Source organism: Talpa europaea, assembly GCF_964194135.1.
Source record: "Talpa europaea genome assembly, chromosome: 7".
Lineage (NCBI taxonomy): Eukaryota > Metazoa > Chordata > Mammalia > Eulipotyphla > Talpidae > Talpa > Talpa europaea.
In genome coordinates this window covers 2,043,506-2,068,006 of record NC_140074.1, presented here as the reverse complement: position 1 = coordinate 2,068,006, position 24,501 = coordinate 2,043,506, and the positions used below count along the sequence as shown (strand labels likewise).

At 57.8% G+C, this 24,501-nt stretch overlaps 1 protein-coding gene across 1 annotated transcript in view; it reads right to left on the bottom strand.

Moving 5' to 3' along the window:
- Nucleotides 1–4,066: 4,066 nt before the first annotated feature.
- DDX31 (DEAD-box helicase 31) overlaps nt 4,067–24,501 on the bottom strand; it is a gene marked incomplete at both ends in the record, with an annotated part of 61,043 nt that continues 40,608 nt past the window's right edge. Inside the window, 3 exon segments of the mRNA XM_084236293.1 lie at nt 4,067–4,237; nt 4,239–4,383; nt 19,832–20,000. Coding sequence (XP_084092419.1) covers nt 4,067–4,237; nt 4,239–4,383; nt 19,832–20,000 — 485 coding nt within the window.

The following is a 24,501-nucleotide window of genomic DNA, read 5'->3' as shown; positions in this document are numbered from 1 at the left end:
TTCGTGACCATGACCCGTGACCGTGTCGTGCATCCGTGAGTCCGTGGCCCGTGTCCTCCCCTCCCCGAGGGGCAGGACGGGCCCAGGGGGCTTGCGCGCCCACCCTGACCCCGGCCCCCGCCCAGCTGCCCACCCGGCCAGCGGGCCCCTGGGGTTCTCTCTTTTTTTAAATGTGGAAATAAACTTCTTACAAAGACCAGGCGCCTGCCGTTCCCACCCCCGGACCCGCTCCCCTCTCAGGAGGTCTCCCGTGCCCCTAGGGAAGCCCTTTGCTCCAGCGCTTCCTTGCCCGGGCCGGGCCTGCTGGGGCGTGGCCAGGGGTCCCCTCCGGGGCCTCAGTCTCCCCATTTCTGCAGCGCGGCCTGCAGCTCCATCCCCCCTCCCCCCATCTGGCCCGCGCCGCTCCCGGCGGGCCCTGGCCGTGCGGGGTGGGCTCGGTGGCGGGGTCAGCGCCTGGGCTCCCTCGACTGCGGGCCGGGCCGCGGTGCCCTCCCCGAGCCGGCTCATCTGGCCACAACAAGGGCGCCGGCAGCTGGTGATCGGCCCGGCGAGCGGGGCTGACAGATGGGCTCCGAGGCCACTCGCCCCCACCCCCTCCGCCCCGGCCCAGGTTCGGACGCTCGGGGGTCGCCCGCGCCGGGTAGGACACGACAAGACTCCTCTGCAAACTGGACGCCACCTCGGGCAGACCCCCGCTCCCTCCCGCACCTTCTCGCTTCCCCCGCGCCCCGGGTGTCTGCGGGAGACCGGCGGGAAGGCCGACCCTGAGGGCGGCGCCGGGACCCAGCCTGTGGCGCCAGGATCTTGGGGGAGGGGGTTACGTTTCCCCCCACTGGAGGCCTCGTCTTCTCGTTCAAAGGGCCAAGGTCACCTCCTGCGGCCCGCCCCTCCCTGGGGAGGTGGGCACAGGTGCTCCCCGCCCCACACCACCTGCAGCTGAGACTCACAGGGGTGGGAAGAAACGGCAGGCGGGGGAAGTTTGCCCCCCCCCCAAGCCGACCCCCATCCAGTTTGGTGGGGGTAGGACTGCTCTGGTCGAGAGGCAGGGGATCGCTTTCCAACTCTACCCTCCCACCTAAGCCAGGACCCCGCTACAGTTGCCCCCCGCCCCCCAGCCCCAAGCCCCCTCACGCCACCGCCTTTCTTTCCCGGGACGGTGCGGGTATTATTCTAATTTTGCAAAATGCACAGCAGCTAATTAAGTCAAGCAGCCCCTCGGCTTTCGAGTTCTTTTGCATGTGAATGGGGGCTGGTAAATCCCCGGCTCCGGCGGCGGTGGGGGGCGAGGGGGGCCTGTCCCCAACTCAGGGTTAATGAAGTGGGAAAGGAGTCTCTCAGAGTCTCCTGCAAACAAAACCCCTATGCAACAAACCCGGCCCAAATCCTACATGGATTGACTTAAACCCAGGGGATAAGTGCTTTAAATTAATCTCATTGAATAAGAATGAGACCAAACAAAACTCTTTAAAATCATATTAAAAATCTATCAAAGGACAACTTGCACTGGTGTGCTTTTCATTTTGTGAGAGTGGAGGAGGGAGCCCGAGCAGCCGCCCTCACATTTACACAGCGCAGCGCAAATCACAGACACATTCTCGACTATGTAATTGTCCTTGTACCTCCGCGGCGACTTCATATCTTACATTAATGAAGAACAAGGCTTCCCGACAAGTTCATAATTACGGTCTTTTAAATTGTCCTGCACGTCCCACCTGCAACAGTAACTTCGCAGCCTGGGAGCGAGGTGGGCGCTACCTGCATCCGCTTCCAAGGCCAAAGTGGTTCCTCGCCCAGCCCCGGGCGGGGCGCGCTCTCATCGAAACAGAGAATGACTGGGCGAGGCCCCAAGCGGGCGGCACACAAGGAGAGGCACCTCCTCTCACCCCCGGCTCCCCCACCCCCCTCCATCTAGACCCGACGGGGCCAGGGCCACAAAGTTAAAACGCGGCGTAGATGTTCCGCTGAGCCAGGCGGTGCGGCTTCTGGAGACTTCTGAGAAGTCGAACTGCTTTCAGGGACGGTGCCCACACGCAGGCCTGGCTCCGACCTTCCTCCGGTTTTGGAGCAGACGGAGACTGGCCGGGCCCTGCCTGCAGGCCCGACCCAGCCAGGGAATCGCCCTTTTCAAGCAGGCGGCGTCCCGTGCGCAAGACCTTCCATTTCTGTCCCAGGAGGCCATGGAGAGATTTTAGTGGCTCCCACTGACTGGGTTTGGGGCGGAAGCGCCACACAGCAAGGCCTCCAGCAGTTTGGAGCACACATGCCTGGAGGGGCACTCATTTCCTGCCCTCTCTTCCCAAAAGCCCGCGCCCAGCGCCCAGCGCTGCAGGGAAGGGAACTCCACTGAAGCCACGGAGCTTTGTCGGAGCTTTGTCGGAGTCGCGGAGAAATGGGGGCTCCTTGCGTCTCTAAGCCTGGAAAATGCCACTTGCATTTCGCCAATGCTGACTTGGCCACTGGCCAAGGGCTCTTTGCCTGCCGGTGCCTGAGACTGGGGAGCCCTCCGAGGAGGTGCAACTGCGGGGAGCGGGGGTGGGTGGGGGGGTGTGTTCCCCACCAATACGAAGATGTACGGGATGCCAAAGCAGCGCTCCCCGAGCCGGCGGGGAAGGGGTGAGGCACCACCAGCACCCAGGTTCTCTGTGACTTTAAACACGGGACTCAGGCCTGTGACCCAAGTTTGGGAAATCAGAAAGAAAAAAAAAGAGGCGCTAAAGCTCTGCCTAATGGATGCCGGAGATGCATCACCTGCCAAGAGCCATCCTAAGAAAGATTCACGTTCAGGTTGTTGAGATTCAGAGCATGTTAACCCTAAATGTGCTAAATCTACGTGTCTTTATTAACTGGGGCAACAGACCGATTCCCAGACCCACCGGCGGCAAGAAGCCCTCACTAGGCGCGGAGAGAGCAGAGAGCGAGGCTCTGACCCCGAAGCCGCAGCCCCCACCCACTTGGCAGGGGCCAGCAACGGGCGCACTTTAAAGGAATGCGCTGGGGGTGGGGTGGGCTTCCCTTTGATCGCCCCCAATCACTGGCATTAATCCTGTTTCTCACGCAGCTGGGTTTTGTCTATAAAGTGAACCTTCCTTTTCTCTTCCGAAGCAAGGCAACCATCACCGGGGACGTGGGGGGCAGGGAGGGGGGCAGCTGTGTGTGTGTGTGTGTGTGTGTGTGTGCGCGCGCGTGCGCGCGCGCGCGCACATGTAGGTCTCCATAGGGCTGCAGCTCCAGGTTCCCGAATGTCCTGACTCAGCCCTATGCCACAGCCACTCCCTCTCCTGGCTGTTCAGTTCATGGGGTCTATCTGGGGGACCCTCACCCCACCCTGTGGTTAGAGGAGGCGGAGGCGGGAAGGCAGGGCATGGAGACCAAGTGGCCCAGTCAGAGGTGGGGAGGCCTTCCGCCCCACTCCTCTGGACCCTCTGGAATGACCCGTGTCCAAATCTTACATTTATTGGAAAATCAATACGCCCCAGGGGTCCTCTTTCAAATCTCCCAGAAAACACAATGGGGGAGGGGCCGCCCTGGCCCGGGTCACAATACAAAGACCCTCAGACCTCTCTGGAAGACCAGATAGGATTCCATGGGAGAAAAAGCTCAGGGCATTCGTGCCTTTTGACTTCAAAGGCAAACCATAAAAAGGCAACAGTAAATCAATTAGGCCTGGGAGAGGAAGCTTCTGGAGGACATGAAAGGGAGCGGAGGCCCAGACCAGCCACACGGAGCAGCACAGAGTGCAGCACGGTGGAGCTCCCGGAGGGAACCCTGGAGGAGGCGGCCCACACCCAAGGCTCCACGGTCCTTGGTCATTCTGAACTAAACAGCTGCGCATCAAGAAAACGATTTGATAAATATTTTTTCTCTTCTCTTACAAATTCAACTGCATGTTTTAAAATCCTGCTTTATAAAATTCATGCCAATATATGCGTGGGTAGGGCTAAAGCAAAACGAAGCGTCTTCAGAACAGGGCAGGCAAGCTCCTGGGGGGACGCAGGTGAGCAGGCCAACCCCCACCAGGCCTCCCTGCTAAGGGGCGGCGGCGCAGGCTCAGGGGGAGGGAACTCCTCTAAGAACAGGATGCAGATCCAAGGCCCACTGAGGCCGCGTCCTCTGAAGCAGAGACGAAAGCCGATTTCTGGTTAGTCCTGCGGCCCCCCAGGAAGCCCTTCGGGGTTTCTGTTCCCCGGAGAGCCTTTTCTCTTCTTCCCCGGGGTGCAGGCGGGGCGCCCGCTGCAGTGGGCACCGCACGGCTGGCTGCCGGGCTCGGGGCGCTGGCTCTGCGCAGTGACCTTGGGCGCGGCGGCCTCCATCCCACTGGAGTATTCCGAGCGCAGGATTTCGGCGAGGCGGTGCTTGCCGAGGGTCTTCTTGTGAAGGTCAGGCCTGAAGAACAGTAACAGCACAGGGAGAAGAAACTTTATTATTATTTTTCTTTCCCATTCGGGAAGAGGCTGACAGCAGCTGGTTCCGAGACCGCGAAACTGACATTTTTGTATTAGCAGCGCACCCCCTTCAGCAGCGCCTGTTTTGATATTCCGCGCGCCGCAAGATTAGATACGGCGCTGACAGATTTTCATAACGGTGGCAAAATATCACGGCATTTTTAAAAGTGAGGCTTTGTTCTGTGTTGTTTTCATGGGAAGAAAGGAACACGACACACTCGTACTCTGATGGCAAATGAGGTGTGTGATGCAGCAGTTTGCCAAGGAATGGGGGGGATCTGCCTGGGACTCGGTGGCCCGTGGCGGGGAAGCAAGTGGCAGCCCCCGGGTCTCACGGGAGCGGTGAGGACAGGGGATCAGTCTTTACTGGCTGAAGAGACTCTCCTGACCCCACAAAACCCGGGGCGAGGGCATGCTTGGCAGAGCGTCAGCGCAGGAACCGAGGCCCCGACCCAGCGCGACGGGGGGTTCTCGCTGCCGGCCGCGCGGAGCGCGCAACTTCAGGTGTGACTCCCAGTAATGGCTTCCGACAGGCACCAGACTTACCACCTGCCCGGGGGACACAGAAGGAACGCTGCGGAAGTTCAATCGTGCATGGGAAAATGATTATGAAAACTGAAAAGTAAAGTACGTTTAAGGCAGATTTTAGCCAGACGGCATCAGCACCGCTGCCAATGCCCTGCCCCCGAGCGCCTCGCGGGAGGCTGCCCACCCCTGCGGCGCGCGCGCGCGCGCGCGCAGGCGGCCAGCAGCAGTGGACATTCCCCAAACTCGGGATGGGGAGGTAATACAGCAAACACCCTCCAGCCGAGAATCCACAGCTGGACGAACACGGTGTCCCGGGGCCCACCCTGCTCCAGCCAGTCCCCGGGGCAGGCTCCAGGCCACAGGCCACAGGCCACAGGGCCCAGACTCCGCATGGCAGCCACGGCGGGGTTTCCTACGAGACACCAGGAGAAACTCAGAGTCCACCGGGGCTGGGAACAAAAGACTTGAGGTGAGGGGATAATCAGCACACTGAAGGGCACTGAAGGGCCTGGGGTCTGTAACACCGCAGGAAGGTGGCGCGGGTGAGGGAGCACTCCCGGGCTGCGCACAGTCCCCCCAGCCCGTCGTCCGGCGCCCTCTCTGCTCAATGAAGCAGGTCAGCTCTCCGCCTGCACTTCGGCACCAAGGAAACTAAGATGGGAGGGCGACAAGTGACCGAGGCTGTCCGGGGCCCAACCGGGAGCGTGGAAGGCAAGACACAAACGAGGAGAGGACTCGAAGCCCACCTGGCCAGGGAGGGCAGTCGGGCATGACGGGAAGGCCCAGCAGCATCCCCAGAGCCCATGGCCAGGATCTGACGGGTGCGTCCACGTGGACTCATGGGAATGTTTGGTGGAAGGATGGGGTAGAGCTGATGACAGAGGGGTACGGGAGAGAGGCAAGAGCAGGGGCGAAGACGAAGGAGACGACACCTGCACCTCATCAGCTGAAGGACACCAGAGGGACTCTGGTTTTCTTGTGCCTCAGTTTCCTCATCTGAAAAACAGGACCAATACTTACAACAGAGTTTATAAAGTTTGGGAAGGATGAGGTAAGACATCGAAGGCACTGGCAGGTGTCTGGCATGAGCTGTAGCCCCTCATGGTTAGAATGGAGGAAACTGAGGTCCAGGGAGGTGACACGACTCCCCCAGGGCCACCCAGGAGCCAGAACTGACCCCGGGACCCTCAGAGCTGGGCCGAGGCCCCGGTGGTTGCCCCCTTTCCACAGAGCTGTGATGCCAAGAGCCCGGCCCCAGCCCCTGTCCCATGGAGGCCCAGGCCAGGCCTGGCATGTGGGCGTGACACGGCAGGGGCAGGTCTGCCACCGAGAGCGCCAACCTTGCTCCTGCTGAAGCCTGCCAGCTCTGGTGCCTGCAGCTTATTTTTAGCTGGGTTCCATGGCAGACGGAGCAAGAAGCTTCTGACAGCGAGGGATGCTTTTCCTTCCCTCCTGTTTGAAGCCAGGTACTCACAACCTGTATAATTTTAAATGCAACAACCTGAATTTCAAAATATGCAAAATTTCAGTCAAAATATCCTTCCAGTCTAAGCTCTACCACTTCAGAGGTTGCTCCTGCTGTTGCTAAAGCAGAAATAACCAGGCCTTATGTGGGGACTGACCGCGCAGCCGCCGGCAGAGGCACCCCGGCGGTGGTGGCCTGTGCGCCCTGCTGTGGGTCACCTAGCCAGAGTGGAAGAGCTGGGGGCAGGGACCAGCCGGGCCTATGGGCAGACGCACCTGCACTCTGCCCTGTCCACTTCCAAGCAGGGCAAGACCTGCCCCTTCCCCGACAAGCCCGCTGGCTGGGGTGTGTCCTAGCTGGTCTATGATTTTATTCCAGTCAATGAACTTGGACTTGGGACCCAGATCCCAGGACAAAAGCTCTAGGTGGTGCAGGAGCAAGAAGGGGCTCCATTTTCCAGACCCAGCCTTCTTCCTTGGTAGGGGACCATGTCGAGGTCGACCACAGGGGCTTGACCTGCTGCCACAACAGCCACCCTAAGGGGACGCCCCCTCCATGGCCAGCACCACCACCTTTTCCTTTGTTCTGAGGCCCAATGTATGGAGGGCAAGAAGAGAGGGTTTAGCCCGAGCCCGCAGTGGTGCACAAGGGCAGGGCATCTCCTTCCGAGGTGAGGCTCTCCCAGGAACTTGCCGACTTCCCGGCCTCCTTGCCCTCCAAATACCCAGGTCCTCTCCAGTGGGCCTCCCCAGCATCCCCGGTGGTAATCCTGCTGTTACCAAGCAACAGATCAGTTTATCTAACCACAGGGAACCCCCTTGCAGTGAAGGCTGAGTGCACCCCACCTCCCCAGGCCGGATTACCCAGCAGGACAGGCAGATGCCACTTACGCTGCCAATCAGGTGAAATCACAGCCTAATTAGTAAATCAATATGCCCACAGGAGGACACTGGAGATCAGGACCTTCTCCCAGCCTCCTTGACAACCCACAGGAAGGTCCTGCTTACATGGCCCGGCCCGGCCCGGCCCCCACTAAGGCCCACTCCGCAGGGCAGGCCTGGGCTGGGTGTGGCCTAGCTTCCGTGTCTCCAGGCCGAGCAGTGTGGCGCGCCTCCCTGCATCGATCGGTGCAGAGGAGCCCGCCTCACCTAGGACTTGAAGCCCCACAGCACTTGCTGTGGCCTTAGTTCTCTCCAAATTTCATTTGGGTTTGTAGTAGGATGCAGGGAATTTAATATTTCTCCTCGAGAGTTATGCAAGACAGTCACTCAACCATAACTCTTTCCCCAAGGATTTGCAATGCACCTCGAGAACGTTCTTACCAGTGTCCCAAGCGCTTCCCGCGGGCCCTGTTTACAGAGGGGATGAGGACGACACTGGCGGCCCAGACGGGCGGGTCGACCACGTAAGACTAAACACACATTCAAGCAAATGAGGGTCAGGAGTAGATCCTCATATGAAACAGGTAAAATCAAAGTCATTCACACGGGTGTGGGCACTCGAGCATGGCTCTGCCACGAACAGGCAGCACCTTCTGTGTGCCCAGGTGCTGTTCTGTGCCCCTGTTGGGCACGAGCCTGTTAACCCTCCACCCCAACACCCCCGGGACATGGGTCTCGGCCAGGCCAAGGTGAGCATGGAGGGGCGCGGTGTGAGCCACGACGCCACCCTGGGGCCTGGGCAAGTGACGCTGCACCCGAGAGTTATCATCAAATAAGCCGCAAGCTCGCAGCACCTCACTTCCCGACACAGGCCCGCAGCGCCCACGTGATCGCAGGCCTGGAAGGCTTCCGGAGCCCATGATGAAGGACATCTTAAAAGGAATAACTCGAGCAAAAGTGCAGTTAAAAAAAAATCACATGATTTGCTTCATCTCATTAAAGACCCCCCCAATACTCTCTCCGCCCCCTCAAGACTCTGTGGAGAAAGCCCCAGCACGTGCGCACCAGGGCTAAGGTGGGTTCTGAGCTGGGGGGCACTTTTAAAGCTTTTCTGTTTCCTGGATTTTTACAATGAAATGTATTATTTTTGCAATCAGGAAAAAGGCATATTCACTTTAGGTGGGAAAAGCAAATGGCGGGATTTAGGCCTATGGGGAACTACGAATGTATTATACTTCTGCTTATCCAGCCTTGGCTTCCAGTTTGATTTCATGAGGGAATTTCCTCTCGTGCTGTAATTAAGACAGACGGGACTGGCCAAGTGGGTGCCTTTCCCTGACCAGAAAGTCTCTGCTGGCAGGCCGGGGCCCAGGGCAGCAGCCCCGCGTGGAGGAGGCCGGGGTCCTGAGCGAGGGTGGTGTGGCGGAGGGGACAGGTCCTTGCGCCTCCAGGCCACCCCAGGGGTTCGCTCCCTCGGAGTTGGGCTCTGGGCTCGGTGGCTCAGTCGAGAGACAGCAAGGGGAACAAACAACTCCAGGGAGAAGGTGACAGACAAGCAGCCCCTCTGGTGCAACCAGCTGCTGCAGGGGGCCCAGACCCAACCTCACGGAAGGAAAACCACGTCAAGACTGCCTGGGACTCTGCTTCGGCAGAGAGGTCAGCAGGCAGGCTGGCCCTTTCAGGGCTGCCCTCCCTGTGATTTCTTTTTTTTTTTTTTTAAAGATTCATTTATTTGTTATTCAAGCACTGGGTACAGTCAGAAGCGTGGGAGGGCGAGAGAATTCACCAGAACCAGAGGGGAGAGCAGAGCAGGCAGAGTGACAAAGAAATACACTGCTGAGGGGAGCAGGAGGCGTGGCAGGAGAGGTTTGTTGCGCCACGTGGAACCCTCGCGGGCAGCCGGGGACCGAACTGGCGCTGCAGAGGCTGTGGGCAGCCTAGCAGCCCAGCGCTCAACTGCTCCACCACCAGGGGAGGCCCTCCCTGTGATTTTGTAGTGGCTCCAGGACATCACAGTGACATTCCAAGGTGGCTTTGTGGACACACACCTGATAAAAAGCAGGTCTTGCTCTAGGAGGCTTGGGCCAGGGTGCACTGCACCGCGCAGACCACAGGCACTAAGAGGCCGCTGACGCCTGATGGCCTCCTCCTGCACCGTGGCGGGGAGGAAAGAAGCAGCGCTCAGAGGCGGCCGATGTCTAACCATGAACCTGACTCAGATCCAGAAGAGCTGGGAGCGCGGGAGTCGGTGGCCCGAGTCAGAGACCTGGAGAGAAGGCCTGCCAGCGTGGGCGCAGGCAGCAAGTAGGCAGGAGTCAGCAAGCAGGACCAGGACGGACGGCCCTGCTTGGAACCCAGCTCTGTCCTCCCCAGCAATGCCCCTGCAGAGTCAAAGGCCACCGGTGACCCCTCCTCACACATCAGAAAGGACCAGCGGCAGGGGCAGCAGGGATGGAGGCGGCGCGGCCAGAACTGTAAGATGGAAACAAGGGCATTTGTAATTGGGAGGATTCTACCCTGAAAATACTGAGAGTGCTAAGTCGGGGGCAGAAATCTGGCACAATTCCCAGAGCTCAGCACCCCGCTTCCCCCCTCCCCCCCCCCACACCACTGCTGCTGCCCTGGGCGGAATCCCGGGGCGGGGCGCTTCACCACACCTGCAGAGGAGAGCAGCCTGGGGGACAGCCCTCCGGGTAGAGGGCAGCGCTGAAAGGTGAAAAGGAGCCTGGACACATGTAGAGTTTGCTCTGGGGTCAAAGTGGGGTGTCTGAGCAGGCAGGGCATCGCTCCAACCTGAGCCACAGGAGGACCCTGAGGCAGGGTGCAAAACACCCCACCCCCAGCGGGTTGAGACTACCTGGAGCCAAGACGTGGGAAGGAATCTGGGCCCATCCTGGGAAGAGGACACAGTGATAAGAGGAGGGACCCTCTGCAGGGGCTGCATCAGGGTGGCCTGGTCCTTGCTGCCACCACTAGCCTCACTGCCAGAGGTGACCGCCCTGCTCTCTGTGTGGTCCTCTGACAAGAACCTGGGCTGAGAGGCAAGCACCCAGCACCCACACTGGCACCAAGGGGCAGCAGGAGGCGCGGGGGCTGCAGGGACAGGCCAATGGGTAGAGCTGGCCTTTCCCAGCAAAGAGCCTGCGCTGTCCATCACCCTTCCCCACGCACACTGCCACCCTAGGGTGCCCCATTTGAAGTAAGTGGCTGCAGAATGCCAGGGGTGGGGTGAGACTTGGGGGTGCCTGGCTGCAGGCACAGGCTGTGTCCACCTCACAACTCTGCTCATGGCCCCAAAAGGAGCCACAGAGCCCCATCCGGGTGAGGCCTGAATCGTCTCTTCTCAAGAGTTTTTTTGAGACGATGTCACATGAATGCAGCCAACGTCCGGGCTGCGGGTGCTGCCCTGCTGGTCTCCGCTCACACTCTCCCCTAGAGGCAGCCGAACACCTCGGGCTTTACGTCGGCTCCTGCCCACAAAGCTCATATAAAGAAACACCCTAAACTCAATGCAAGCCCCCTCGAGCTCACGTGAAGTAACACCTGCTACTCGGCTCCACGCTGAACCCGGAAACCAGAAGCTTCCAAAATGGGCTTGCAAGGACGCTGCCAAGCGCTGTGACAGTGAACCCGGGTCTCTCAGATTCAGCCTCTCCTCACGCCGGCTCCTGGGGACGCTGCCTTGGCCACAGGGGCCTGGGGGTCTCAGTGCACATGGATGAGCAGAGGGGACACCGAGCCCGTAACCAGCGAGGCCCAAGCTGCCACCCCCGGAAAGTGTAATAAATAATAAACCCTATTATGCCAAGAGCCACACGCTGACCCTGGGGACCTGGGTTCGCACAGCGCGTCCCTCTTCTGGACTATTAAGCAGGTGAGACACGGCTCTCCATTTTGGACTGTTGCTATGACATCAGGACCAGAAGGAAGATGACATTTGAGAAAGACTTGGAGTCATTTCGGATAGGTCAGCACAAGATGGAAGGGCTCTGGCATCATTAAAGTAGACAGTTGGGGGCTGGGGCTTCACCCACCTACCGCAGGAGGCAGAGCAGCCAGCTAGACAGAAGAGGAGTGGTCGCGACTCTCGCAGGAGGGGCTCAGGAGAGCCTCACCGTGACAACAGGCTGCTGGGAGGGCTCGTGCGATCCTTCCAGATTTTTCAAATGGGACGGACTGGAGGAGGTCCACGCAGGGACCTGTGTTTTCTCCAGCACGCGGCCCCATCTGGCACCTGCCAGTTCACGCCAGGCCGGAAGTGCCTCCTGCGTCCAGGGCTCAGACAGCCGGCTTGCGTCCTCCCAGGAGAGGCGGGCAGGCTCCTGCTCTTTGTTGTCAGCCCGCCCGCCTGACTACAAGCGCGCCCTGTGCTTCCCGCCGCCTGTAGGTGACCCAGGTGTGGAGGAAGCGCCGGGTCACTGCGAAACCCCTCTAATCGCCTCATTAGCCGGATGGGAACGAGGGTGTGTTTGTTCCACAAGGAGGCAGAAAGCTGGTAACCGCACGGTGCAGGAGAGAAAAAGGGTGGTAGACGCAAAAGGCCAAATGAGGACGCTGCGTGCGCACAGCGGAGACGAAGCCAGTGCCCCGACGGCTAGAAGGGACGGCGCAGACTTGGGCATGGGTCGGGTTCGCCTCTGGGGGAGGTGCCCGCTGCCCCTGGAGCCCGTGGGAGAAGTGGGTGGGCCTCGTCCTCAACAACCAACCACTGACAGACAGTCCCTGAGCATCCTCCACCCAGAGAGGAGGCCCCGCCTCGTCTGATGCACTCCCGTGCCCCTGTCCATCTGGACACGCCCGTCTCCTCAGCACCAACGGTCCAGGGAGAGGACATGAGGCAGACTCCAGTCCCTGCTCATCTGCCTTGACCACGGCCTAGTAACATGCCCTCTCTTGCCTGCGCCTGGCGGCCCCCGTGTCTACACAGCAGCGTCACCTTTAGTCCTAACTCTTCTTCAAGCCCCAGCCAGCGCCTCGCTGCCCTCCCCCGTGTCGAGGACCACCTGGCTGCTTCGAGCTTCCAGGGGCTGTGCCTGGGCCTGGCTTTAGAGTGGCAGTCAAGTTCACGAGCACCTCAGCCCACGCTCCATGAGTTCAGATTTCAGGGAAGCAAGCCCCCTGGGCGGGGCCTGAGCACCTGCGTCCCAAGCTCTTGGCAGCTCCTGCGGGCAGTGTCTGGTTCACCCTTGGGACAGGGTCACCTGCCTCTCAGTTGCTGCTGGGGCCCAAGTGGTTTCCTTCCGGCCTTTGGGCTGACCTGACCCCTCAGCCCAGGCCTCAGCTCTGGTCTGGGCTGGGAGGGTGGCAGGTGGAGACCCGGATCCTGAGCGCAGCACGGCCATGTCGTGTGGGCTGAGCCCCACGCCTGCTCTAGCACAGAGGGAAAAGGCGGATGAGGGTTCTTCCTGGAGACTGCTGCTATGCCGAGGCCTGCCGTCTTGGGACAGACCGAGAGAGGCCGTGTTCAGAACAGCGGTCGCTCCGGGTACCGTTTGTCTCCTGGGTCACTAAATCATGCGGCGCTCATGCCAGAATGACCCCTTTTTCTTCCTCTCCCTTTATGCTCTTCCTCCCAGAATGGACAGCTTTCGCTTTCCGTTCATTTAGCCAAAAGGATTTCCTGAGCACCCACTGTGTGCCAGGTACTATACCTGGTGCTGGGGATGCAACGAGCAGCAAACCAGATGGAGCTTCCACCCTGAGGTGCCTTCGAGAGAAGAGACAAAGCCAGAGAGCTGAGCTGAGTGAGGACAGTGGGGGCCCGCCTGGGGCATCAGAGGAGACTTCCTGGCAGCAGGGACTGAGCGGCAGAGATGAAGAAGAGCCAGGAAAGGCCTGGCCGCTGAGGAGAGAACAAGCGGAGGTGCTGGGGGGGGCTGGAAAGGTCAGCAAAGGCCAGGCGGCCGTGAAAATGGGGCGTGCTTGTTGCCGTTTGTTTTCATTGTCAGAGTAATGTGACGTCACTGAAAGGCGTGGGCACGGGCAGGACGGGCCGGGGGTGCGGAGGGGCCGGTAGACTCGGGCAGCCACAGGCACAGACTGTTCTCGAAGTGCCGAGGAAGTGGAGGGCTGAGAGCAGAGTTCCGGAAGCTAAGGCAAGAACTGTAGTGAAGGGCGCCGGAGGGCGCAGCGGTGTTGAAAGTTGCCCCGGACGGAGCAGGAGTGTCCCCTGGCATGTCTTTGTCCAGCCTCTGCTCTCACGTTTGGCCAATCTGCCTTTTATAGGATAACAACTGGCTCAAAGAAATAGAGGAAATTCTCAGAGTGGGCAAGATTCCAGGTTTGCCTTCAGCTAATTAAGTGATATTAGGGAGGTTGTAAATGCCACATAAAAACTGGCAGGCAAGCTGCTCGTAATGACGAGAATATTGCTTTACAGGGAGATGCAGCTGCAGCTTCTGAGGGCCGGTCTTGCAGGGGACCAACTGTGTGCGCTCAAGGTTGTTTCCTGGGAAGAGAAGTTCAAGGGGGCTAAGAGGTGGGCGGTTAACAAAACTTGGGCCACGTCTGGTTCAGGTCGCTCTTCGGGTGAGATGAAGGCCAAGGGAGGACCCGCGTCACCGGTGCTGTCCGGCAGCGGGCGGGATGCCCGCGCAGCCACATGGGAGCCCCGGGAGACACACGGACAAGGACTCGACCCTGACACGGCCTCACCATAGGGGCCTCTCGTGGGGGCCATTTGGGAAACAAGAGGAGGGCAAGGGTGGTAATGACTGGGTGGAAGCTTCTCAATGTCCTAACTCTGACTAGTTATTTAATAATTACTGAGCAGGCAGGGCTGAGAATCCGAGTGAAACAGCAGGTTTTTTGAAGACAAAAAAACGCCTCCACGAAGCTGCGCAAACTCTGCTCTGAACTTCACCAATGCAGCAGGGGGCACTTTCAGGTGGGAAGTCCGAACACCCACCTGCGCCCCTCCCGCCTGCGGCAGGCTCTTCAGCCACTTTGGAAAAGATACTGAGTTTAGAACTTGCAGGCGCCAGAGGTCAAGCAAGCGCCCAGGCGTGTGTGGTTCTGAGGAAGAGGGTGGGCCCCTGCCCCGCCCTTGGACTAGCCGCAGCTGCAGAGCACAGGCCGCACCCAGACCCAGGGAGGACGAGGGGCTAGGGAGCCCTCGTTTTAGACTGTTTACCCGGTTGAGAAAATGGCAAACTAGCAGGTGGCACGTAAGCTAGACTGGCTAGAGAAAATTTATACAAATTAAACAAAACTGTTAACGAATGGCCAACCCTTCAGAAGGTTGTAACTCGACTCGTTTTTGGAGGGGGCTGATTCTTAACTTCAACCTGTACCACAAATGTTTACCAGCCAGGCGGCTCATCCGTGGAATGCAAACGCAGAGACACAGACCTGAGCGTGCAGACACAAACTCACATGTCTACGGATGACGCACGACAAAACCGCCAAGACAACACGCGCCACAACGCCGAGACACGACAGGGAATCCTCCCAGGACAGGGCCGGGGAGACTGGACGGCCGCGTGCGGAGGAAGGGAACCGAGGCCACGACGCCACACCATGTGCGAAATTCACTCCCAAGTGGGTAAGGACTTGAATGTAAGACCAAAACCACAAGCCCAGAGAGGAAACCAGGGCGTGGTCCGGACGCTGGACTCAGCGAGGTCTCTGTGCACCCAGCACCCCAGCCGGGGGGCAGAAGCAAAGGAAACACATGGGCCACGACGCTGACGAGCTTCTGCAAAAACAAAGAAAAGAGCAGCAACACGAAACGCCAACCCACTGATGTGCAAGACAGGGGCTAGTATCCGTGACACAGGGAAAAAACTCTTAAAACTCAAAAACAAAAGCCCACAAACAACCTGACTTGAAGAAGGGCAGAGGCGCGGAACAGACGTCCCCAAAGGAGAAACGCTGCGGGCCAAGGGCGCCAGGAAAGACCCCGCCCCCGCCCCCACCCCCAGCCCCCAACTGGGGAAACGCAATTCAGAGCCACAGCAGCACAGCCACTCCCACCCGTGAGGGCGGCCAGTATCAGAAAGACAGCAAATAAGGAGAGGACGTGGGGACAAGGGGACCCACAGAGACTGCAGGTGATAGGTGAGCTGGGGCGGCCATGACGGAAAACGGCGGCGAGCTTCGAAAAGTCAGTGTGCACCTGCCAGACGATCCAGCCGGTCCACTTCTGGGGGCCTGCACAAAGCTGAATGCACCCCGATGTTCACTGCAGCCTTGCTTACAAGAGCCAAGGTATGAAAACCCCCCCCCGGTGTCTGTATCTCTCTCTCTCACACACACACTGACATACTATTGAGCAATGAAAAAAGAGATGAAATCCTGCCAATTGTAACAACATGATGGACCACGAGGGTATTATGCTAAGTGGAATAAGTCAACAGAAACACCATTCACGGCATGACATTACTCCTACGTGGGGTATAAAGAGACAAAACAAATGAACAAAAAACAAAATTAAACTCTTAGATACAGGACGGTTCCTGATAAATGTTTCAGATGTTTCCAACTGCATTAAGCACATCAGAAAGACACAGATGGCAGAGCCAAAACTCAGACCAGTCAACCATCTGAGGTAGCTACAGACTTGGGGAGCAGCGCTTGGGGAGAGCATGTAGTTCGCACAAGACAGGGAAGCTTAAACGCAGACTCGCCCCTTCAGTCATGGCGTCACCAAGACTCAGGCGTCCGTTTCTACGTTCTAAACCCACCCACAGTGTCTGGCAAGAAGAGAGACTCCCAGGCTCCTTGGGTGCCAGCTCACTCTTCCTGGATGTGCTCTGCTCAGGGTGCCCCTGCCCAGGCAGACCGGCCATGGAAAACGCAACTCCGCCTCTCACAGCAGAGAGTGCTGGGTCTCAGCAGCTTGCGGAGAGACCGCAATTTTGGAAAGCATGTTACCTTTGCTTCGAAATAGCTGCATCTCATGGGAGCAAAACACTGCGCTGGTGACGGATGTTGCTGAGGGGCCATTCAATATTTTACCAACAGCACAACTACCTGTGTACACGCCTGAAGGCACTGGGTGGGGGGGTACTCCACAGGTGCGTGTAGGTGTCACAGAGGTTTTGCGCCTATGACTGTCTTTTTTTTTTTTTTAAGATTTATTTATTTATGCATACAAGAGCTGGGGTACAGGCCAGAGATGCGGGGGGTGAGAGGATTCACCAGAGACAGAGTGGGGAGCAGAACAGGCAGACGGACTGAAATACACTGCTGAGGGGAGCAGCGGGCGAGACAGGAGAGGTCTGCTGCACCATGTGGGCTGCTCCCTGGCCGGCTGGGGATGGAACTCGTGCTGCAGAGGCTGTGGATTGCTTCATAGTGTGGTGCTGAACCCCTTGCACCACCAGGGAGGCCCTATGAATGTCTTCTGCGTCAGGTGGGGGAAGATGTTTAGTGTTCCCTCCCCAACTGAGGACTGAAAAAGAGACCCAGTGATTAAGACCTCACTGGGGGACATCCACTGTCTTTTCTGAAAAGTGATTCAGTAAAGAAATAAAGGCCACTGCGGAGGGCCACCTCCTGCCCCCTGCCCTAACCCATCCTGACCTCATACTCTGCCACCAGCCGTACTCCTTGCCCAGCACCTGACAGGTGAGGTGGGACTTTGATCCGCAGATATCAGAAGCCCGCATAGAATGTTCCAGGCAGCAAACACCATAAAATGGAACGTGGACTGAGAGAATTCAGGGCCATTATTTTATCACCCCATACAAAAAACATAAGGAGCCCATTCTCTCTCCTGACAGATGGATTTCAGAGGAGACGCCTCAGCTCAAAACAATCACCAAGGCCACAGCATAACTCGCATACTTTTTAATGGACCTTTCTTTCTAGTCCTCAAAAAGCAGCAACTGGCACTGGCGTGAGCCCTGATCGAGGTGTGGAAAATCTGTCAAGTTCTCTTTGCCACCTGCCCTGACAACAATGACACGGTCCATGTGCAGATTAGCTGCAAAGTCATTCTTGCTCCAGGAGCGACAAGATTTCCCCCAAATAAAAAAAAGGTACCTACTGTATCCGTGAGCGCCCGTCTGCGCGGGCAACGCAGAGCTGGGCGGGAGGACTTAAGGAGTGTGGAGAGAAATGCCTTCAAAAGAAGGGCATGGCCACAGAAAGTAGCTGGAACAGAGTGGTGACATGGCAAGAACAGAGAGCAGCATTGTCGCGGCAGAGTAATCCTGTGACACGCTGCTGTCACTCACCAGCCGCTCCCCGCCGCGCCAGCCAACATCAAAGGCTGCCCCATACCATCTTACATGCTCTTTACCGGCTAATCAGCCCATTCTTCCCCGAAGAAAGCCCCGCTAAATCCCCCGCTCACAGGGGGACGGCCGTCCTGGTGCCCATCTGCCGGCCAGGGTCGGCCGAAGCAGGAGGCAGAGGCTCGCTCCTCCCTGGTGGCTTCTCAAGGTAAGAACAATGCTGGCGCCCGGCCCCCTCCCCTCTGCCTCCCGCCTCCCACTCTGCCTCCCTGGATCCGGGACGGGCTAAGGACCCGCGTGAAGAGCCGACCACTGGGCTAACGCTTGAGAGCGAGACCGCAGTCATAGGAGTACCTCATCTGCTGACAACACAACACTGGGGGCGCATGCGGTTATTTGCAGAGAGAGGAAGAAGCAAAATGTATCAGTCTCTCACAGGCCCCGTCCTCCCTTCTCAGAGCATCAGCACCTTAGAGATGGTGACAGAGGGTTGGGGTCCCAGGAAGTCACCGGTCCCGCGCCCCCCTCCCTCCCCCGGGAGCTTTGTGGTCATCACGCACTCATCAGGGTTACTCTGTGCAGACGCCACATCTGAAGACAGGAGCCCAGCTCTGCAGTCCAAGGTCACCTCGCGGAGTGCCGGGCTCCAACAGAGGGTGCAGGGAAGACCCCGGCTGCCGGAGCAGGAGGTGTGTAGCTACTGCACCTCCCACAACCCGGGAGAAGCCAGAGCCAGACGCCCCACCCTCGCCTGGCTCTGCAGAGCAGCAGCCCGGGGAAGAGCATCTGCCTCCCAGAATCACCCCAGTGCTGTTCTGGGAGAGGTATCGACATGAGAAAAGCGTCAAGCAGTTCAAGAATTCCGCAACTTGACCCACTGTGAAGAGCCTGGGGGTGGCAAGGCCCCAACAGGCCAAGCTGCAGGTTCCAGCATCATGACTCACCTGGTCTCCAGCTCTCCGTCCTACGTCATGTGATCAGCATGGCCCTTTTCTGCGCAAAAGGCCACCGAGTCACCTAATTTTGATTCTCTAAACTAGTGAAAAAGCCTAAAATTTCCTTTTCCCTTGAGCGTGCAGCAGGCTGAGGCTCTGTGTCTTTAGACAAAGACAAGATCCCAGCTCGCAGCAGAGCAGAGTGGGGCTGCAGCCCCAGGCCTGCCCCCAGAGCAGCGCCACCCCACAGCAGGTTCATCTCTGTGCCCCTCGTGTGCCTGCACACCAGACACTGGGCCCACCCTGCCTGACAGAGTGGGCGACACTTTCTGGAGACTGAGCAGTCACACTGTGCGGACTGCGTAGGGGAGCATGGCTTTGCTGTAGGTTCTCAAGTCTGGGCGGGCAGGTTTGGCATGTGTGAAAACCACATAAAACAGAGGACACACGACGCCAGGTAGCTGCCCCAAGCCTTCGAGGCTCTGTGTCAAGCGGGGGTGAGTGAAAGGCAGGTCTCTGGTCCCAGACACCAGCTGAATGTGTCCTCCCAGCCCCCGCCGCACACTCAGTAATGACTCTCGGCCCCCAACGTCCCACATGAGCAGCTCGAGCTGTCTGATCCCTCTAGGGGTCCTGCGAGGGCTGGTACTGAAAGAACACCCCGTGTCTGAGGAGAGACCTTTCCCGTACGTAGCCTGTGACAGAAGTTGTCTCAGGATGCCTGGAAATGGTGGAGATGGACTCAAGGTCCAGCAGGGCAAAGCTCCAAGCTGCAGGGCAAATCTCCTCACTCTGACTGCCCATCACTGTGACCCCTGGGCAGGTCTGAACGTGCCTTTGCCGCCGGTGTCCAGTGAGCTCACATTGAGGAATGCTGGGCACTGTGGGCACATCAGCACCAAGGAGAGCAGCCGGCAGTGCTGGGCGCCTCTGGACCACTTGGCTCTATTGGGGACAGAGCCTGTGAGGCCAGAGCAGGGCGCTCAACCCCTCCCAGTCCGCTGGCACAGGAGGAGACCGACACGAGCCTTAGAGCTGACTTCCCCGAACACACAGCTTTCCAGGGTGGACCACAGCACACGCGATGTTCTGGCCGGGGGAGGTGGGGGCGAGTCCCTGCCTTACTCTGCTGGTGGGCAGTGAAGACCACCCAACAGATGTGTCTTGTTGCTCTCATAACCCCTAATGCATCTGCACCCAGGAGGAGACACCACCAAATTTCCCCAGCACAGGTGCCTTAAAACATTCCGAGGAGGCAGGTCTCTCTTGTTCCACTCAGACTTACTAACTGCACGGACAGAGGGCAGAAGCTGGTGGGCTGCAGCTCTCGGCGGCTGACGTAACAGAGCTCTCCACACGGGACAGCCACTCGCCTCAGAATACACCCAGCTCGCCTTACCTTTTCCCATTTGCTTTCCTCCTCTTTAGAGCAGAGGTGCCAAGATTGCGGGGGGCATCTCTCAGCCCGAAGCTCTTCGCCACGTGCCCAAGGTGGAGCAGCCGGACATGGAAGATGTGCTTCAGCCCCCGGGGGTAGGTTGTGTAAGCCCGGATGAAGGACTGCAGTGCTGGAAAAGAAAGAGCAGCAGGAGGATGCAGAGCGGGCCTGGGTCACCTCACCTGCCCAGCCAGGCGGCTGTGCTACCCAGGCAGCACCTGGCACACCTGGCACACCCAGCACAGCACACACCAATTGCCAAACCCCCAACCACTTTCTCGGATTCCTCAAAAACGTATCTGTGGGCCACAGTGGTCACTGGAGGAAGCCAATGTCGCTTCAGATTTTATTGCATGGCTTGCAGCAATCCCCGGCGAGGGCCCTGTCGTCCTCACCATCACAGCCACGGCCCGAACACAGTCCCAGCATGCAGCACAATAAATACACCGTAAGCGGACAGACGCGAGGAGGAGAGAAGAATCTGAGACATGGTAATGGAGGTTATCATCTGTTTATGAACAATGAGATCACTAGACCTTTATATTGCAACATTTTTTTCCTAGTTAAATTCTGTTTAGGTTTTGAATAGCTAATACATGCAAATGTGAGAAAATTCAAAAGGTTCAAAGGATTCTCTGCCCGGCCAGCAGGCAGGCCGCCTCCCCGGGGAGATCTGGCACCAGCACTCTGCTGGAAAAAACAAATTCATCCTCAAGTCCCCAAGACTGACCGATACAGTGTATCTTATTCAAAGGAATGAAATGAAAACAGAATTTTTGAAAGGAGAAAGAAAATGATGAAATTTCTAATATAGTCCATGGACAATTTATTCTTTGAGGGCTGCTAAGTTTAGACAGCCCAGCACAGGCTAGACCCCAGCGCCAGCAGAGAAAGGCCAGAGACAAGCCAGAATGGGCCCCCGGGGAGTGGAGCTTCCAGGACACCTTAACTGGCCTTCCTTCAGGGAGAGATTTTCCTATACCTGGTTCCCCTTGGAAATCTTGCAATAACCATGAAAATCAGGTTGTTGGCCTGTTTCTCACTTCTGCAGGGCAGCAGGGGACTGCTCTGGAAGGCATCCCCATCACTGCTGACTTATGTGCAAGCCCTGCTCTTCTGCAGCGGCTGCTGGCAGCGGGCTCTAAACACCAGCCTCTCTCACCCTCGCTGGTCGAGCCACTGGACGGGCAAGTTTGCCCACAGCTTAAACCTAATATCCCACCAGCACCTGGAGATTGGCGTTTATGAACAGTAATAAAAAGTGTCATTTTAGCAGATCAGCTCCTGGAAGGATCCTGGGAATCCACGAAAGCTCTGTTTACTGAGCAAAGTGAACTCCTTTTCCCAATCGATGAGAAATAATAACCAAGGCAACTCCTCTGCACCCCTCTCTTAAGTCTGTGCTTACTCCCCTTTTTAATAACCGGGGACTGGCTTTCTCAAGGAAATCTTTCACACTTCAGATGGCCTGTGCTGTCTGGAGACTCCTGGCAGCCAGCGTCCCACGCAGAGTTATGTGTTCAAGCCCCCGGAGAGGAGTTTGCGGCCCATGACCCAGGAGACCAGCGCCTTCCGCAACCTCCCTTTCTGCCCCTGACCCCTGACCCTTTCCTGGTCTAAAATAAACCAGGCTGAAGCCAACACCAGCTAAACCAAAGCAAAGAATGGGGCCTTGAAAACCGCTTACTCAATTCCTGGCCAGCTTCCCATGACACCCCATGCTTAAGCAGAGCACCCCGCGTTCCCCCCCCCCCCTTCTCCTCAGTCCTGAGGGCTGACGAGGGAGCACCCTGTCCCAGGAGATGAAGGTGCCCAACTAACAGCTTTACAGGAATAATGAGTTTGCCAAGAAATGGCAGGAAGCGTTTCCTCCCTGGAGGACTGGCCAGGCAGCACTTCGCGTGCTGCAGATGTTTACGCAACCCGGGCCCTCAAGGCGGCCATCTCGCAGGGGCAGCGACATTCGGTGGTCCCCGTGTGCTTGGGTGACTCAAAATGTGGGTAATTCAGAGAAGAGTTTCAGATGCGGCAGCAGCTGTGTGTAGGCCTGTCCCAGGGGCAGGAGATGGCTCGTGTGGGCAGGGCCAAGAGCGTGCAGAAGCAGAGCAGGCGGCTGCTCAGGGTGGCGGGAGAAGGCACGGCCAGTCAGCGCAGGAGCTGCGAAGCCCCGATTCCTGGTTAGTGGCCAGAGGCAGAGGAGTGAAGGGATGTTGATTTAAAAATAATCTCCATGGCTATTTTGCCCTTCTTTCATAAAATCACATTTATTCGTAGCCATCCGATCTGGCAGAGGGTGTCTCAGGGATGCCAGTGGGTCAAGGCCACAGGAAGGAGCGAAGTCCTGCCCAAAAGGTGTGCATGATCTTGTTCCTCCCAACTCAGCCCTGAAGAGAGGCACGTGCTCTTCGGAGACAGTCGCCCAAAAGGCTGAGTGTAAGAACGGGAGCTGTGGGGGCCACCGAGCACAAGGAGCAGGGGACGACCGCCATCACCGGCTTGGGCTTTCTGGACCCCAAGTCAGGTACTGCCCTGCACAGCTGGTCCGCTCGTCAGGGGCCCAGAGGCCTGAACCCTGTAGCATTTGCACACAGGGCTCCATTTTCTAGGGTTTTTGTTCAGGAGTCTGGAATTCAAACTTAGGGCACTTGCAAAGACACAAAAAAAGACAGAACAAAGGGCAACTGCTTCTGGAAACTGATGACAGTGAAATGCTGGTTATTAACCATGGCTGGGTCAGAAAACGCAATAGGAAAACAAATGCATTCTCAGCCCAGTTTCCACCTAATTTCAGCCACAAAGGCAAAAACCAGCTGCTTTGTTAATTATTCATGAGGTGGGTTCTGAAAATGGCATAAACGGAGGCAAGTCAGTGGTGGGGAATTTGCATATGCAGATCGAAATGCAGAAAACCGTATCAATTTGTGGGGTGCAGTGCTGTCCCTTGTTGTGACTTCAACACCTTTCGTTAAGTGGGTGTCTATCTCCCCAGACCTCCAGAATTCACAATCCTAAGTAACAGGAGTGACTGGAGAGTAACAGGAGAACTGCGGAGCTTTATGTCTGATGGGGAGACCGAGACCACAGGTGGCTGCCTCCCGGCTGTCCCCAGCCTGGTGTGGGGATCAATTAGCGGAACAGGAGCGGAGCTTGCTTCCGGGGTGGCTGCCCCGCAGTGCTCCTTAAAGAGAAGACTGCACCTGGGCCAAACACGGAAGGCAGCAGTAGAGACAGGAAGCACCAGCCCTGTTCTCTGTGGGTCACTGTCACCTTCCTTCTGGCCATCCAGACACCCCAAGACAGGGGTCACCAGAAAACCCCAAACACTTCTGACACCAGAATGAGGGTTTAATCTCTTTTTGCCGTAGTCACGAGCCCTGGGGCCACAGCGCCACAACCTCTAGGGCGCGCAAGGCCGGCTGCATCGGCCTCACTCTGCACAAAGGACCAGGCTCCGAAGCTGCACCGTGGCCCGTGCTCCTGAGGCAAGCTCAGTGCTTCTCCACGGTGGGTTCCTAGGAACCCCTAGGGGAGTGCCAGGACGGGACGGCACTTGACATCAGGTGGCAGATTCAAGCAGCAGCTCTGGGGCGGCTGGGACAGTCTGTTCAGTGTAATGGCAGCGCCCAGGAACTGCTTTGACCATGTGCTACTGCACCGGTTTGTCCTCATCTTCCTTGTGACCACAACAGCCCACACCCATTCTCCCAGCTGTCACGCACAGTCAGGGGGTCCTGCCCTCTGAGACCCTCCCTCCTTCCAGCCATGTGGCTGCCATGTGGCTGCCATCCCTGCAACACCGGTCCGGCCTCTGCGGAGCCTCACAGCCACATCCCCTCAGCTTCTGGCCCCATTATCCTTGCCCCAGCCCTCTGTTAAGATCCACTGAGCTCTCTCACCGTTTCACCCACCCCGCTCTGCTTGTTCCGGTACCCACCGTGTCTCACCAAAACACCTCCAGCCAGTGTCACTCACTATGCTCATCCGCTGCCCCCCGACCCCCCGTGAATGCTAGAAAGGTGAAGGTTTGTCAATTTTGATCCCTGCTGTGCACCGAGCACCTAGAACTGGGCCCAATTCCATACACGTTCATTAACGGAATTATTTAAAGAGAAAGACATTTCCATTTATGAAAAGACCAGGGATACAATGCGCTCAGATGGGGTGAGCCGCCTGGCGTGGTCATGATCAAAGAACTATGGTCCTCACAGAGTGGCCTGTAGTGCACAGGCCTGCCACTGGCCAGGACACGGACATCTGGCCACAAACACCCCCCACGTTCTGCTCGGCATGCCAAGTAAACCGTAAGTCCAGACCTGATGCCTGGGATCCCAGGAGCCCCTTCACCCCACAAACCATCCAATATTCAGCTAATGCCCGACGCGCGTGACTTTCCCAGGCATCGCACTCTGGCCGCTGGCCCTTCCTCAGCGCTGCTTCTCACTTTGCTTTGTACTTACGAACAGGAGCTGCTTGTGTCTAACGTGTCCAGCCCTTACCTGCATCTTTAGTGTCCATCTCTAAACTATTTCTACTAACGTGTCACTCTCCAGTTTTCAAAGGAAGGGAAAATGGATCCCTAAGATCTGCAGGGCGGGTCAGCTCTCCAGTCCTGATGTAAAGCCAAGATAAAG